We start from the raw sequence: 17,735 nt of genomic DNA, 5'->3' as shown, positions 1-17,735 counted from the left end.
GGGGACTCTGTAAGACCTTGTTGTACGTACAACTGGAGCACCAGATTGTTACAAAGGGACTGAAGAAGTAGTTAGTACTCTGTAAAAATGTGTCCTAGATACACGGCCGTGTGAAAAAAAAACCAAGGTGAGAAACAACACACATAGCATACGACTCGTGTAAAACAGCACAAGAATACACACTATATTTAAATGTGCACATACGCACAAAAACATCCTACAAGGGTCTCCCACCAAAGTTTCCTACACGGACAGGGTGAGAGTCCGGCAGATGGGGAGAGAAATGTTTACCCCCACACCTCGTGATACTTTTTTCCATCTTGAACCTGTTACCTACTCAAAAAACGGAGTATATGTTTTCAAGAAAAGCTTCGGTGAATGAAAAAAAAAGAAAAGGAGTTGCTGAATCCTGATTATAAACCCTGGTCTTTTAAAGCTCTCATAAATCACCATCTTAATTCTTCAGGAATTCTAAGCCAAAGCCCTTTGGACAAAGTCCATCCTAGAAATGTTAAGAATCTTAGGTTTTACACTTAGCAGAGAATTCTTAGTATGAGGTAACCCTTTCTCATGAACACAGAGCTGCTGCTGGCCACTAGGCTTAAATGTAAGTTCTAGCACGTGAGTCACGGGCCACTGCAAACCCAACTCTTAGGAGAATGGCTCCGGGAGGGGCATGTGTAAGGCAAGAAAATGTGTTTTCATCCCCTAAAAAGCCATCATGCCTAGGAAATTATTCTAAGGACATCAAACAGAAACAGTGAGTGAGCACCATGAGTCAGGGAAATATTTAATGCCACTAACTATAAAAGCTTTCTATAAAAGTATAGAATTAAAATTACACGAGACAAACTCCCATTCATTATTACATTAGTGAAAACAACTAAAGAGATAAAATGTAAGATCAAGGGAGACTTGGGGAAACATACACTATGTTACTGATAGAGATGCCTCTGGCATAATCACTCGGAAATGCAATATGGCGACACTTAATGAGAATCATGAAAACACATCAGAACCCTTGACCCAGCAATTCCATACTGAGAAAACATATCATAACGAGTACCTTCAAGAAAAACTAAACCTTCGTTTCCAAAGATGTGAATAATTTCACTACGTGTAACAGTGTAAAATTAAAAACACGCTCATGCCCGACCAGGAAGCAACCAAGTAAACCACGTCAGAGAAATACAAAGTGAATATGCATCTGCCATGGAAATGCTAACTACAGAAAAATACAGATAGAGGCAAACATCTTTGTTTAATATGGTGACATGAGAGGAACAGAGCATGTGACGTGCAGACAATGACTACCATCCCATGAAGATCCGGAACGTATGGTGTAAAATAACAGGAAATATATAGATATATTGGTCTCTGCCCCTGGTTAGTGGCACAGAGCTCTTAAACCTGTATCATTTCCTAGGTGACAGGAGTGTCCTTTGCTCTAATGGGGCAACTCTGGGTAGACTCCTGTGTAGCTTTAGGATAGGGGCTGATCACCAGAAAAACCATGCCATGACCAGAGGCTTGCAACTTTGAACCCCACTCCCCATCCTCCAGGAAGGGCCGAGGGCTAGAGACAGCTAATGATCAGTCATGCCTATGCCGTAAAGCCTCCATAAACATCCACAAGTATGGGGCTCAGAGAGCTTCCAGGTTGCTGAGCACAGAGAGGCTGGAGAAGTGACAGGTCTGGACAGGGCACGGAAGTTCCACATCCCTTTCCTATACCTTGCCCTATGCGTACCTTCCATCAGGACGTTCATTCTGTCCTTTTTCAATCAAGTAGGAAATGTGCTTCCCTGAATTCTGTGAGCCATTCTAGCAAATCGATGAACCCAAGGGAGGGGACGTGGGAATGTGGATTTATGGCCGGTCGGTCAGAAGTTCAGGTGGCAATTTGAGGCTTGTGACTGGCATCTGAAGTCGGGAGGGACGGCGTTGGGGACCAAACCCTTCCCCTGTAAGGTCTCACACTATCCCAAGGAAGACAAAGTAAGGAATGAATTAACTGTGGGACACCCAGCTGGTACTGAAGAATTGCTTAGTGTGGAAAACACACATTCGGTGGCCAAGAAATGTTGAAGTATTCTGTGAGCAGAATACTGAGAGCAGAGGAGAAACACGGGGGATTGGTTTCTGACAGACATTATAGAGAAAGGATAAGGAGAGAGAACCTTAAAGATATTTGGTATAAAAGAGGATTTCATACGTTGTGTTCGTGTCATAGCTATTTTGTGAAGGTAACTGATGACCTCGGAATTCTCTTCTAAATCACTTTTGCTGAAAATGTTCTACCTTCGGGGAAGGGTCCATTTTACCAAAGGACCATAACAGAGAACTCTCAGTCATAAAATAGGCTATTTATAGAGAAACCGTTGGCTAACTTCTGGCAGAACCCTGGCAATTTCCGTCCTTGGTGACTGCAGTTAGCACTCTGGGTGCGCTCATTGGTTTCCACTGCTTTGCTTCAAAGTTGCGATGGAAAAGCAATGAGGCCAAACGGCTTGCCTGACAATCAAGACCGTATCACACACCCCTCTACGTCCTGCGCGATGCCATACGGAACCTGGGCGGGCTTCTTTGGTTGTCAGAGTGGGCACAGCAGAACGGTAGAGCGGAACTCCCCGGCCCATCTGTGGCCTCTTTTCCCGACCAGCAGATACCGGGGAAGCTCCAGGGGAAGGCTGGAGCGTTTGCATTTACCGCACTTGACGGGATCCTCATCAGAACCGTCCTGGCAATCCATGTCGCCATCACACGCCCACCGCTGGGGGATACAGTGCCCGTTGTGACACTGGAAGTTGGAGGCTTCGCAGGTGTGGTAGATGGCTGCCGGCAAAAGGGGAGAGAGAGTGCGTGAATGTCGCCCTCACTGCCGCTCCCCCACCAACCACCCAGGGGCTGACTAAAGAGACACCGCACTGGGTCAAAAGGTATGCGTGGGGAGCACCCGAGCTCCTCCCTGGCCAGGAGCTAGGCACCTGGGGCCGCCCTGAAGGTGGGGGGGCAGCCTCCTGATGAAGCAATCGCTTGGCTCTGTGGGTCTGGAAATGTTATACAAGTGCAGATGTACACGTTAAAAACAACAACCAAAAAAATCATTTGCTTTTCACAACCACCTACGATGGAAGGATTATTCCCCGTCCACAGGTGAGAAACAGCCTCAGAGAAATGAAGAAACTCACCCACGTTCACAAAGACGATTAAGTAATGGCTCCAGGGCTATCCCAGCCCACAGCCTGTGCTGCCCCTGCTCCGTCTTGCCACTTCATCTTCTCCCATAAACCCACCCACTCATGCAGATTCTGTGGGACAAGGAGGGGCGGCGGGTGCTCAGGAGACTGGCCCTAGACCCGGTCCAGCCACCGTGCGGGGGCCTCAGTCTCATCATCGATGCTGACACATAAGGACCCTGGTCAGCTCTGACAGGCTGTCATTTTAGAATTCTAAATCAACTACCCAATTTCAGATGGGGAAAACCTCAGCTCCAAAGGGCACAGAAGATTTATCCAGGCTCACAAAGAAAAGGCCCCGGGACCTCCCAGACTCGTCTAACTTTCTCGACAGTCAGGAGTGACATCCACCAGCCAACAATAAATACGTGGTGTCCCCGACACTCATTTCAAAAGAGGCAAGTAGAACAGAGCTATTGTTATAACCGAACAGCCCTAGCTGCATACGTGGGCTGAGGCCACCTGGAAGTCCTTTAGCAACTTCTCGAAGCCCCGATCAAAGGCTGGTTCAGACGCAGACTGGGTGCCTTGAACCCAACCAACACGACTAACCACCTTCTCCATGAGAGTTGCCCTTCCTCCACTGAAACAGAAAGCCGCTTGTGTCTGTTCATAGCCGAATGAAAGCCAGGCCTGGCCTTTTTGACAACTGACATAAAATAATACCACCGAGATAGATGAGCCCTCTGTTAGTTGAACTGTGTGGACAGGATGTCTGCGCAACCCAGGAGGCAAAACAAACAAAAGTGGGTTACTGAGTGCATACTGTAGTTATTTATGCAATCAAGATGGTTGGCAACTGCTACTCAAGGGTTGGGAAAATTGGCTTCCAACGCCCTCGAGAATTTCTACTGAATTTGAGGCTATTTTTTGCAGCAGTCGGAAATACAAAGAACCTGATCTTTCAAGCCACTTTAACACAAGTGGTGGTCCATTATCTGCTGTCTTCCTCTCTCTCTGAAGATCAAGGATATATGCGTAGCATGCAAACAGGTCTACAGGAAGTTTCAATATTTTACAACCTTTGGTACAAGGAATCCATTAAACATCTTTTTTTTTAAATATATTTATCTGGTAAGAGGAGTAACAGGGCACATGATTTTTTGCCCCAGTAAACAGCCATTGCCTGGAATACTTCTTGATCTGTTGGTTTTCCAAGTCTGACAGCCCTTGAAAATATTCCTCAGCAAAGCCTTGCTCACTTTCATAAAATATGCTGTTGCCTAAGCTCATTACCATACTGATCTACTTGTTATTATTCAGCTTATGCATTTCACTTTTAATTGAAAGCAATTTCAGCGTGCTAATGGAGTTTCCAAATGACCATTCTGGGAGGCATGTCTGAGATCTCCAAAATCTATCACAGGAGCTGCGCTCAGAAAGGCTCATCAGTTTGCACAATTTCATTTTAAGTGGCCAGGTATGAATGCAATGCTTAACACATTCTCTTTCTCTGAATTTTCCCACCTCCTGAGTAACTTATTAGCTCTCTGACACTAAGTGTCTAGTAAATAATACGTGTTCAATTAATACTTTTTTTTTTTTTTTAATCACAGGGATAGAAGAGATGGACTTTAATACAGACTAAAGAATTGGGGAAGAAAAATAGGAATCCTTCACACGGCAGGATTCACTGTGACTCTAAGAATGGATGGGCTAATGGGGTAAATGACCATGAAGTTAGAGCATCCTGGTTTCTAATAGAGGCCATTATCCCACACCTTACTCTCTGACTTGGACAGATCTTCTATGACTCAGCAGGACCCTCTGGAATACCCAATGGAAATTATTAACCAAATACAAGTGGGGGGCAGAAGGGATGAATGAATTAATGCGGTAGGAAAGCACTGCCACATTCAACACACAGCACTGGACTATCGGGAAGAGAACGAGGGAACACAAATGAGAATATCAATATAACTTCAATGATTAGTGAAATAAAAGTAGTAACGTAAAGCATAAAGAAAAGAGACAGAAATTCTAGATATAAAAAATATAGTCATGGGGTGCCCAGGGGTGGCTCAGTCAGTTACGTGTCCAACTTCAGCTCAGGTCATGATCTCACGGATCGTGAGTCTGAGCCCCACATTGGGCTCTTTACCGTCAGCACAGAGCCCACTTTGGATCCTCTCTCTCTGCCCCTCCCCTGTTTTCTCTCTCTCTCTCTCTCTCTCAAAAATAAGCTTAAAAAATGTATATATAGTCATGGAAATAATAATAGCTCAGTGGATTTGTGTAACAGCCCATTAGATTTAGCTGAAAAGAGAACTGTTGAACTGGAAGAGGAGTCTGAGGAAGTAACCGAGACTATAGATAGTCACAAAGAGTCATAAAGAGACAGGGGATACAAAAACAGGAACCATGAACAACAGAAGGGCACAGTCCAACAAAATGGTTTGACAGTAACTGCTGAAGACCAAAGCAGAGAAAGTAGCAAATAGAGCTGAAAAGATCATGGCTGTAGTTCCCCAGAATCGATGAAAAACAGATCCTCAGACCCGAGAAGGAAAACAAGTCTCAAGAGCAGGACAAATAAAAATAATTCCACACCTAGATGGGGGAAGCTGCACACCAACCACAAGACAAGCGAATCAACAAGAACCTACAGATAACTCGAGAGGAAAGAATGTCTGATTGTTGTTTGAACAGATCACCCGACAGGAGAAATCAAATCAACACAGAAGAGGCCAGAAGGAAACAGAATGATTTCGTCAAGATACTTGCGGAAAATTACCACAAACCCAGAAACCCAGATCCATCTGAATTCAGGATTTGAGAGCAGCAAAATAAAGACACGTTTATATAAACAAAACTTAAGAGTTTACCACTCATGGACTCCTGCTGCAAGAAATGGAGAAGGATGTACTTGGAAGGGAGGCATCAGATACAAGAAGCAGTGATAAATGGTTACTAAAATATAATAGCAATGGCTAATATTAGGATTTTTAAAATGTGAAACTAAAATACTAAGTATTTACTGAGTCTGTTAGTCTTGGGACCATGTGCAGAGACTGGAATCCAGGCATTCTGAGGAGAGGTGGATGCTACTAGAAAGACACAAGACGTCTAAGTGTAACCGCTAATACAACAGAAATCAAGTTTAAGTTCAAAATTCCATTCAGGGAGGTGGGGAGAAGGGAATAAAGGAAATTCAATCCCATGAAAGGAAAAAGCAGGGGGGGGGGGGGGGGAGAAGAGCAAAGACCTTGCACGCAAGCTGAGGCCGACAGGAAGTCAGTCGACCCCGATCTATTTTCCCTGGCTTTGCAGATGACTTAATTTGTTAGGTCAGGAAATGAAGTGACACGCCATACATCCTAACGAGCTCACAGCTGACCGCCATCGATTCGGAGATGACAGGGAAGGAGAATCATCTTTAAATAGCTTTGGAAGAACAGCCATGGGGACAGGGGAGCAGGTGAGGCGCAAACACTCTACATTTTCCCCAGACAGCCCTGCCAGAAAAAAATCACAGAGGAAAATCAGGAGTCTACGGTGAGCCCACCCATAGAAACGGGTTGGTAATTCATCCCGGAAGATCAGCACATGCTGCTGAAACACAAAATTGACTAACGCGGTTGTGCTAACAAGATGTTCAATCATTTTGCAATTTACAAACTGCAGTGCCCAAGTGCACCCCTCTAATTTATTACCCAATCATCCACCCAAACCCACAGCTTCCAGACAGCACTCGTGGTTCCTGGGCTGACGGCAATTCCTTCACGGACCTTGGTTTTTCCTCCTTCTGCGGGCCATGCTCATGTTTGGAGAGAAGCATTTTCCTGCAGTGCCCCCAGAACAGAGGTTCAGACACCGACAGATCACACCAGAAAGGACAAAGGGCAAGTTCAGGGTAAGTTTGCAAGGGGACAGAATTTGGTAACATCACAGATCATCCTGTGGGACGACAGGGCATTTGGGGAGGGCCATGTATTCCGTAAGGCCACAGGAGGTCACCTCGAAACTAAGATGACTACAGAAAAGCAGTTGTGTAAATTACCAAACTGACAAAAGTTCCCTGAACAGGCACTCTTCCCAGGGGCTGGGCAGTGGGAGAACACAAAGGGGTCAAAGATCATTTCTCCCCTACAGGAACCAAATCTAAACTAAAGCATCACGACACAAGTTGTCTCTATTTACATTTGGGATCTGATCACATAACCTTCTTTTTATTTGCTTTTACACACTCGTAGGCATGCTTCGAGCTCCCAGATGCTGGGCAGTGTAGGAACCGGTGGAGCACATGGGGGGCGAGGGAGATTAAGACAGGGGCCTTGGAAGTCCCGCCACAAGAGCCATGATCCACACCGCATGAATGACAAGTTAATGCAGTTAACAGTGAATTGAAAACCAAAGCCAAGAAGCAGATCTGCCCTCACCACGACGAAATGGGTACGTGAAACCACCTTAGCCCCATCACTGGAGAGATTTAAACGTAGAACTGAGTGAATTTCAAGAAGTTGCAGAGAAAATTTACTCATCAGACAGTGGGATCAGTCTTTGTTTTCCCCCTCCACAGCGTTCCCAATTCTTTGTTCTCCTCCACTCCACCGTAATGTAAATGGGCCCCATTCATTCATTCACTCATTCATTCATAAAAAGTAGTATAATGAACATGAGTGAACCCATCACTCAACAGAAGAATTCAAACATTCCCTCCACATCACACCGCCCAGCCTTTCTCTCATATCCTCATGCTCTTTCCAACTTTATTTTTCATAAAATCTTGCCCCAAACGGGTGCACAGTACACTGTAGGCTTTCACTGTTGGGGAATTCTCTGATGCTCCCCATTCAAAAACCTGAGCTAGGAGCGCCTGGGCGGCTCAGTTGGTTAAGCGTCTGACTTCCGCTCAGGTCGTGATCTCACAGTTCATGGGTTCGAGCCCCGCGTCGGGCTCCTGTGCTGCCAGCTCGGAGCCTGGAGCCTGCTTCGGATTCTGTGTTTCTCTCTCCCTCTCTCTCTGCCCCTCCCCCATTCATGCTCTGTCTCTCTCTCTCGCTCTCTCTCTCAAAAATAAACATTAAAAAAAAAAATCAAAACCACGAGCTAGTCCAGTGCCACCCCATGTAGGGTCCCCAGACAAGGGACCAAGTCTGTCAACTGTGTATTAACGGTCAAGAAGAAATAAGCTTGAGCCAGAATGTGAACCGACTGTATCAGGATACCCGTTTAGTCGATCCTTTTTTCACAGCAAGACCTTCTCCATGAAGAAAGCAGGATGTTGGTTTACCCGTCGGCACAAGCTCATCACAGACCAGCTCTCTGAGAAGCAGCCAATTGGCTGATGTCTACGGTCCAGTTCTCAGAGCCTAGAGTCTACGATCACGTAGGGCTGCGAGGCTAACCAGCACACATACAGACAAGTGCCGTTCAGGGAGAGCAGGAAGTACTGACCGGTGCAGTTGGCTTCATCAGACCAGTCTCTGCAGTCATTGTCCCCGTCACACACCCAGGAGGAGCGGATGCACATGCCCGAACTGCAGTTGTATTCGTCACTCCGGCACTGGTGCATTTCTGCAGGAGAGACCACAGACACACAGCCGTGGGGACAAAGCCTCGCTCATGATTCCATTCTGGCGCCAGAGCCCCTAAGGGTTAGCAGGGCACGCGTTATCCGCATTATCCCCCGTTATCCAGACACAGCACGGACTTGCACCGGGGATTTGCAAGGCCGCTGAGGATTGATTCCAGACAGCGTGCTGCAAATGGGGTACGGGTGCCCCGAGATACTCCTGTTGCTGGTTGCCTCCAGGAAAGAACAGGGTTATTCTCGGTGCACTCTGCAAATATTACCACTGTCTATGACTGCTGCGATGGGAAGGTTGGGGGTGATGCTCTAGTTGTCCAAAAAGCAGAATTCTCAAGAAACAGAAGCCTTCTAGTATCAGCCTGTGGTTTCAGAAAGGGGGTAGTGAGAACTCCAAGGGGGCTGATTAGGATGCGATGCTCAGATAGGGGAACGTGAGGTCAGTGCTGAGCTCCCGAAACACAGGAAACTGGGGAGCTTCTGTGGGCAGAGCTCCAGGGATGTTGGCCGGCCGGCTGTCTCTAGAAAGGTGGGGTCCTGAGGCAAATGAGCCCGTGCAGCCTGGCCAAGACTTGCAAGCAGGCTTCCCTGGCAACACCATTTACAGGCCCTGGGACTATCCTTTAAAACAGAACTTTCAAATGGAATTTAAAAAAAAAAATTTTTTTAAGTTTATTTGAGAGAGACAGTGAGAGCGAGTGGGGGAGGGGCAGAGAGAGAGAGGGAGAGACAGAATCCCAAGCAGGCTCTGAGCTGTCAGCGTGGAGCCCGACATGAAGCTCGAACCCACCAACCGTTGAGATCGTGACCTGAATCAAAACCAAGAGTCAGATGCTCAACTGACTGAGCCTCCCAGGCGCCCCTGAAATGGAGTTTTATTTTTTTTTAATTTAAAAAAAAAAATTTTTTTTTCAACATTTATTTATTTTTGGGACAGAGAGAGACAGAGCATGAACGGGGGAGGGGCAGAGAGAGAGGGAGACACAGAATCGGAAACAGGCTCCAGGCTCTGAGCCATCAGCCCAGAGCCCGACGCGGGGCTCGAACTCACGGACCGCGAGATCGTGACCTGGCTGAAGTCGGACGCTTAACTGACTGCGCCACCCAGGCGCCCCTGAAATGGAGTTTTAAAAATTGTACGTGGGGCGCCTGGGTGGCTCAGTGAGTTGAGCATCCGACTTCGGCTCAGGTTATGATCTCATGGTTCATGAGTTTGAGCCCCGCATTGGGCTCTGTGGTGATGGCTCAGAGCCTAGAGTCTGCTTCAGATTCTGTGTCTCCCTCCCTCTGTCCCTCCCCTGCTCACACTCTGTGTGTGTGTGTGTGTGTGTGTGTGTGTGTGTGTGTAAAGTAAATAAACATTAAGAAAAAAAAAGATTCTATGAAAACAGAGGTAGCCAAGTCTGAGTTGCCCTCATTCAGGAGACAAGTTGAGGGTGAAGTTGGGGATTCAGATATTTAAGAGGACCTGGCTCTGAGGATGTCAGGGACTGAGACCCCAGGGTGGACTCAGGAGACACTAGCATGAACAGGCTCATGAAGGGAGAATCCGGCCATCGGATGGTCACACGTGTGCCCAGTGAGTGACACCACTGGGGTCTCCTTCCTACCAAGCTGTGCCCTTCACCCCTCTGAGGGCGCTGAGGAGGAGATGGGAGAAATGCAGGGAGAACAGCACTGGATCCCAAAGACTGCTTTCCAGAACTTCCTATGTTTACAGAGATGAGGGAAAATGACGTGATCCCACAAAATTCCTCAGAGAGCCAGGCTAGGAGCATTTCCCCTGCTCTCCTCATTTTAGTCCCTGGGGTCAAACTGCCTACTGGTGAAAATAGCAGGCCCCATCTGTAAGCACAGGCACAGCCTGACCGGACCTGCCCCGTGGGTGGGCAGAGAGAACTGGCACGGCCATACCAACTCATCACGATGTCTGGGGGTCAGCGTCTGGCCTCCGTTCTCACTTCCCTCTCATGGCCAGGATCCCTCCAATCTGGTACACTGTGCGCACTGTGTAATGTCTCCTCCTTGCACAGTCAGCGACGCTGAGTTGGGTACCAGAGCCGTTCACCAAGACAGGCCTCGTGAACCGGGGCAGGGCCGGTGCCGGGCAGCAGCGGGGGCGGGGTGGGAAACAAGGCTCCGGGTTCCTACTCTGACACAAACTCATAGCGTCACCTGAAATATGTCCCTTGGGTCATTTAATTGGAAACTGAACTTGAACTAGAGAACTCCTTATCACGCCTTGCAATTCCAACACGCTAATTTTTCTAAATGTAAAAATCTCCATTCGGGAAACAGATGTTCAAACAACGTTCGTACCATCTGCTGGGCTTCTAACAGAGTTTACGGAGTTAGATTGGTTTTAAAAAACGTTGACAAAGGTATTGATCTGTGTGTTCGGGAGGCTAATCTCACAGCCGCCCAGATGTGTGGGCCAAGTCTGTTCCGCACACAGCTGTTACGAACCGCCTAAATTCATTTAGAAATCTTCCTCACCATCATATCCATGCTTACAGCGCCTCTGCAAGGCACAAGCAGCGGCTGTTATTTTTTGAATGAATCATTCCTACCACGGTGGTCATGCAGCTGGACTATCATAAACCCAGAGACGCTTTCAGAAATCCTGCATCAGGGCGCCTGGGGGGCACAATCGGTTAAGCGTCCAACTCTTGATCTCAGCTCAGGTCATGATCTCATGGTCTGTGAGTTCGAGCCCCGTGCGGGGCTCCGCGTTCGTGGCACAGAGCCTGCTTGGGATTCTGCATCTTCCTCTCTCTCTGTCCCTACACTGTTTGCACGCACACTCTTTCTTTTTCAAAATAAATAAATAAATAAACTTTTAAAAAATGTAAAGGAAAAGAAAAGAAAAAGAAAAAGAAAAGAAAGGAAAGGAAAAGAAAGGAAAAGAAAAGAAAAGAAAGGAAAAGAAAAGAAAGGAAAACAAAAAAGAAAAGAAAAGAAAAGGAAAAAGAAAAGAAAAGAAAAGAAAAGAAAAGAAAAGAAAAGAAAAGAAAAGAAAAGAAAAGAAAAGAAAAGAAAAGGAAAAGAAAGGAAATTCTGCATCTGTAACCCACAACAGCCCAGTGAGCAAAGAGAGCCACCCTGCTCAGGAATGGGGCTCCTGGACGTCGTGTCTCCTTACCACAATGACTTTCATCGCTATTGTCTCCACAGTCATCCTCGAGGTCACATTTGTAGGAGAGGGGGATGCAGGTCCCGGACTCCTGGCAACGGAACTGGGTATCCAGATCACAAACGGTAGTGGCTAAGATGGGAGACACAACATACTCGTTAGGAACAATTCATTCCCCCTGCCAAACACAAACATTTCCCTGGAAAGCCAACCAAGGGGGGGAAAAAAAAAACCCATGAGAACCTGAAATTTACAACCAAGGGAGATCAGAGCGTGTCTTTCGGTAGACAGCTTCCAGATGGGAACCGGGCTGGGAAAGAGAAACCACCATCCAGCTGGGAGAGAGACTGATGGGCTGGACTACCTCCTACGATCCGCTCCGACAGGGAGGGGTCTTCCTAAGCAAGTGGCAGAAACACCTTCATCCAGAAAAACTACCATTAAGAAGCCCGATGTCGCACAAGAAGCTGGAACCTCCTCGTCTCGATGACACAGGGAGTGCTGGGCAAGGATTCTGCAGCGGGCACGCGGTCCCCGTTGTCAGGCTTCAAGTCCTGGCTCTGCCTCTGCCTCAAGCAATTAACTTTAACCTCCTTGAGCCCGTTTCCTGCACAGCAGGAAGAGGATAAGGTGATGGGGCCAAGTGCTGTGATGACAGAAAGACTAGATACGGATCTCTCGGTTCTGTTATCTACCACTTACTTATGTAACCTAACCGTCCTGTGCCTCTGTGTTCTCCATTGTAATGTGGAAATCGTACAATACCTACCCTGTGACAGGCTTGTGAAAATAAATAAGGAAACAGGTTTGGGACCAGAGCCCATTAGACAGGCTGTAAAATAGAAGAGGCTCCCACCAGATGTCACGTCTCTTCCTTGTCCTTCCTCTGCCCGACTGCATCCGAACGGGTACAGATTCCTCTCCCTCTTTGGAACAGAACTTATTTGAAGGTGAGCACAACCCCCTGACCCCAGCCAAAGACCCTCCAGGAAAGGCTGCTCTCGGAAGCAGCTGACACACAAGGTAGGATGTGACAGAAGAGAATCCTGGGGCGGAGGGTGGGGCTGTGCCGTGAAATGAAAAGCCAGCGCTGCCGTGACACATCCCCAGCAGCTCTCATTTGAGGCTCCATTTCTTCTCTGTAATTGAGCTCATGGTGGGAGGCAGAGGATGAATGCAAAAATGACAAGGCTGCAGGGGATTCATGTCAAAACCCAGAGCGCCTGACAGCTACCCAGCACAGGAGTGTGTGTGCGCAGGAGGGAGATGAACTGACAGGATGCCTCCCTGCCACACCCCCTGGCAGCTGACGGGATGTTGCATTTAACTTCCCAGACAGGACTGCCCAGCCACAGCCTGCCCCTTTCCTGCAGCCCTGCCCTCGGCCGGGGCGCCTCCACCATCAGGATAAGCGAGGCTCTCCTCCTCCTTGATAAGGGAGCCGCTTGAGCAGGCACAGACAAGCACCACTCTCTTGGGTGCCCTGTCACCCCTCCCCTCTGCCACATCTGACTGGTCGGGACTTGGGCCAAGTGGAGTGAATGGAGAAAGAACAGAGCAGCAAGTAAGTCCCATGGTCCCGGGAAGGTCAATCCCAGCTGATGGTGACACCAAAGCAGGGCGGGTTCAGAGCCAGCTGCCAACTTGACCCAGAGGACGAGTGTGAACTCTCTGGAAGCCTGTGAGGCCCGTGCAGAGCTCACGGGCTGGGCGGGAGAGCGTCAAGTCCTAAACATGGAGGGAGGCCCTTCCCTCCTCACGCTGAACCAACACAAGACCCCGGCTTATCCGTCGAGTAGACACCAAAACCCAGGGTAGAATCCCCATCACTGGACACAAGGTCATCTAGTTTAAATCTCTCTGCTTCCACCAAGCCTAATCATATCTTGGCAAACTTCACCCAACGTGCCAACTCTAAGAAGCATCTCCTCTCCCTCCCCATTGTGTAATAAAGTCCTTTCCGAGGTAGGCTCCCCTGTTGTTCATGTGGACAGTTTTTAAGGAGCTTTGGCTCTTCCCCCACAAACACCACACCTTCCTGAGACTCTGGTAGAAAAGAAAAGAAGAAACACACAGATAGCCTAATGTTTTCCCAAATCTGCTGTTCAGTAAGCTCTTCTCCCTGGGTGTGAATGGCAACCACTGAAACCAAGGAAAAAATCATTAAGAAGAGGTTTAGTAAAAACCTCCTGTGAGCCAGGAAGGGCAATACGTAGTTTTATCAGCGAATTGACTGCTCCTGAGGTTACTTTCTGGATGGAACAGCCTGGGAACCTGGCACAGGCCCCATAGGTGGCTGGCTAAGTACGTCCACCAGAGGCCAGAAGAGTATATGGAGCCAGGAGGCACCCATCGACCTGTTCTTACAGCACAAAATGGTCAAGGAGCTTTTGGATTTCCAATGGGGAAATATTTGAAAGCGAAGCCTGCGGATTAGTTTCTGGCTTGCCTGCTCCTGGTCTGCTTCCGCTCCAGTGCATTCTTCCTAGTCCTTATCTTTCCAAAGACAAAAATCTCATCATGTCATTTCAACGGTTCCCAACTGCTCCTCTGAATTAAGCTCACAGGCCCTTGCTGCTCTGGGGACCATCCCTAGGCCAACTCTCCATTCCTGTCTCACCGATGCCCCACACCACGCACTCTGACCTCTGGGTTTTCATACCTGCGGTTCTCTTGCCTACCACGATATTCCCTCCACCTCTGCTTGGTTCACCTCTACCCACCCTTCTTCAGGGCTCTCCATAAATACCTACCCAAGTTTGACTTGTGTGCTCTTCCTGGATGCATATGGCACGTCCCCATCACAGCACTCATAGGCTCCTCTGTAACTGCCTCTCTATTTTTCCAACTCCCCTACAGACTGTAAACTCTTGATCCACCTGTCCACCTGATCACCTGAGGCCCAGCACAGAGCCAAGCACAGAGCCTAGAACAAAGGAGTCCTCAACAAATACTTGCTGACTGAATGTCTGAACGTATTACTCACTGTCAGAAGGCAAAGCACCTCCTTACAAGGTAATGTCGAAGCTACTAAAAATTAAAAACTGGAAGTAAATCAATTACCCATGATACGCAGTTATCTGTTTGTCTTTAAACCTTGCTAAACACAATCATATATTTTAGTTGTTACCCTTAGAAAGTATACACTCTTTGGAGTGGATGTTTCCATGCACACCTATCAACAGCCCTGCATTTCATTTTTTTTTTTAACGTTTACTTATTTTTGAGACAGAGAGAGACAGAGCATGAACGGGGGAGGGGCAGAGAGAGAGGGAGACACAGAATTGGAAGCAGGCTCCAGGCTCTGAGCCATCAGCCCAGAGCCCGACGCGGGGCTCGAACTCACGGACTGTGAGATCGTGACCTGAGCCGAAGTCGGACGCTCAACCGACTGAGCCACCCAGGCGCCCCAACAGCCCCGCGTTTCAAACCAAACCAGGCATCATCAGTCAATTAGGACGATCACTCTAGAGCCTGGCAGGCAGCTGATATCCGCCGATTGGAGTGGCATACAAAGTAAAACCTGTTTCCAATCTCTGAAAAGGTTGAATTTACCGATCAAGGAATGTCACCTGGTCAACAGCTTTATCACGGTAGTAGGGCCACAGTTACAGCCCAGGCCGCCCCACGCCCCAGGCAGCTCAGTTTCAGCCACGCGATGCTTCTTGGTCAACCCCTTGTAGTGAGCAGTTGGGCGCCTCACCTGTGGGCGTTGGGTGTTAAACAATAACCTGTATCTAAGTGGCGCTGGAGACATGTTCTTCTCTGTTCTCCAAGCCCCATCAGCCTAAACGGGCATCGCTGATCATGAGGGGCCATCTGGGGTGGCAGGTCCCCACCTGGGAGGAGCTGACCGGCCTCGCGAGTAACCACAAACGTGTAACATCCCAGACGCCCGGCCAAGCTAAGAGACTCACGGCAGTTTCTCTCGTCGCTCATGTCGCCACAGTCGTTGTCAAAGTCGCACCACCAAATGCTGTTGATACAGTTCCCGTTGCTGCAGCGGTACTGGTTACGGAGACAGGTGTTCTCTGGCCGCCGGCGGCAGGCAGAAGAGGAAACGAAACCAATATTATTCTTACTGCTGGACCGCAAGACTCTTCTCTTTTGAGTTCCCACTTCTCTTCCTCAAATAACAGGCCTTAAATGGCCAAGAGGGAGGGGGTGGGGGGTGCCAAGCTCACCTGCATTACGATAGAGGCCTCCTCATTTCCTCTTTCAATTACAATTACGGGGTAAGAGGGAGCTAGAGAGGTGCCGGGGGTGGTTACAATAATGAAAAAGGACAGTGATGGTGTCCAATGGGTAGATACCAGCCCATCAACGTTATAAAATATTAATCATCCAAGGAACTGCTTAAGGGACTATGACTACACAGTATGAAAACATACATAGTCAATATAGTTATAGCCATCTATATTCTGCATATACTATTATACATATTCATAGATCTTCAAGTTTTCAGTCAAGTAGGTACCAAAGGATACACAATACTCTGAGGTTTTTTTTCTACCCGTGACACACAGGAGAAAGAAAAACGCGTTGTTTGGTAAACTGAGTCTAGAACACGTGATGACTGGCCTCTTGTTTGGGTAACCAAAGGCATTCTAATGGAAAATATAGAAAAGCCTTTCCCTCTCCTCTTGGTTAACTTAGCGTTAACTTTGTTTCTTTCTAAAACAGATATAAGAGGATGTCCAGAGCCTGAAAGAGAATCTCCCGGGTCTAAGAAGGGCAGGGTCATCTTTTTTCCATTTATATATTTTTTTTTTTAACTGTATTTATTTATTTTTAGAGAGAGGGAGCAAGGAGGGTAGGGTCAGAGAGAGAAAGGGAGTGAGAGAATACCAAGCAGGCTCCATACTATGAGCACAGAGCCCAATGCGGGGCGCGAACTCACAAACCGTGAGATCGTAACCTGAGCCGAAACCAGGAGTCGGACGCTTAACTGACTGAGCCACACAAGCACCCCTCCATTTGTATTTCTTATGGAAGAGGGACCCCAGGGCCGCTTCGTGTGTTCCCCTGCCCAGGACTAAGAGGCTGCTATAAGGAGGGAGGTCGTGATTACAAAGCAAATATAACCTTGGGAATGAAAATAGCAGGGGTTCGGACGCTTCCTGGCAGGGCCCCCTTCCAGAGGTTCCCCTCACTGACAGTAATATACAGGGCCGGACTGCGGAGGTGATAAGGGCACAAATTAGACAGGAAAGCAAGACGAAGACAGGTTTTCAGAGGAAAAGTTTTAGAATCTACGTATTCACATTCAAAGAAAGAATGGATGGGGTTGTTAGAGCCAGTTGGTCACGGCATGAGGTAAAGCCTCAAGACCCTCTGCGACGTCATTCTGAACACTCTGGACGTTTCTGGGCTAGTGTTGGGGGGGGGGGGGCAGGGTGTGGGAAAGAGCTGCTGCTGAGCCCAGGTGAGCTGTGAAGGGGTCCGATCCGTCCTTTCTCCAAGTCAGGTTTGGTCCAACTGCCAGGAAGCAGGAGAAGTTGAGAACCCGGATGTGGAGGGGTGGATGAGGAAAGGAAGAGGCAGAACGAAGGGCGTCTGGGTGGCTCAGTCGGTGAAGCGTCTGACTTCGGCTCAGGTCATGATCTCACGGTTCGTGGGCTTGAGCCCCACGTGGGGCTCTGCACTGACAGTGCGGAGCCTGCTTAGGATTCTTACTCTCTCCTCTCTCCCTCTGCCCCTCCCCTACTCGCTCTCTCTTTCTCTATCTCAAAATAAGTGAAAATAAATAAATAAATAGATAAATAGATAAATAGACAAATAAATAAATAAATAAATAAATAAATAAATAAATAAATAAATAAATAAATAAATA

The 17,735-nt window shown here is 47.9% G+C and overlaps 1 protein-coding gene and 1 long non-coding RNA gene across 5 annotated transcripts in view; one reads left to right on the top strand and one right to left on the bottom strand.

Annotated features, from left to right (window-relative positions):
* The window catches only part of SORL1 (sortilin related receptor 1), a 172,299-nt gene that overhangs the window by 43,136 nt on the left and 111,428 nt on the right, over positions 1 to 17,735 (bottom strand). For all 4 annotated transcript variants that reach the window (XM_023239202.2, XM_023239203.2, XM_023239204.2 and 1 more), the window contains 4 exons: positions 15,820 to 15,933; positions 11,912 to 12,034; positions 8,637 to 8,756; positions 2,710 to 2,835 (listed from right to left, as the gene is read on the bottom strand). In XM_023239202.2, coding sequence (XP_023094970.1) covers positions 2,710 to 2,835; positions 8,637 to 8,756; positions 11,912 to 12,034; positions 15,820 to 15,933 — 483 coding nt within the window. The remainder of the gene's footprint in view (positions 1 to 2,709; positions 2,836 to 8,636; positions 8,757 to 11,911; positions 12,035 to 15,819; positions 15,934 to 17,735) is intronic.
* On the top strand, positions 12,740 to 14,977 carry LOC109491846. Its single transcript, XR_002145395.3, has 2 exons — positions 12,740 to 12,852; positions 14,762 to 14,977. It is a non-coding gene; the product is annotated as an uncharacterized LOC109491846 (long non-coding RNA).

The sequence above is a fragment of the Felis catus genome, chromosome D1, assembly GCF_018350175.1.
Source record: "Felis catus isolate Fca126 chromosome D1, F.catus_Fca126_mat1.0, whole genome shotgun sequence".
NCBI classification, from domain to species: Eukaryota; Metazoa; Chordata; class Mammalia; order Carnivora; family Felidae; genus Felis; species Felis catus.
Note: the sequence above shows the minus strand (reverse complement) of the source record. Positions and strands in the feature narration are given on the sequence as shown.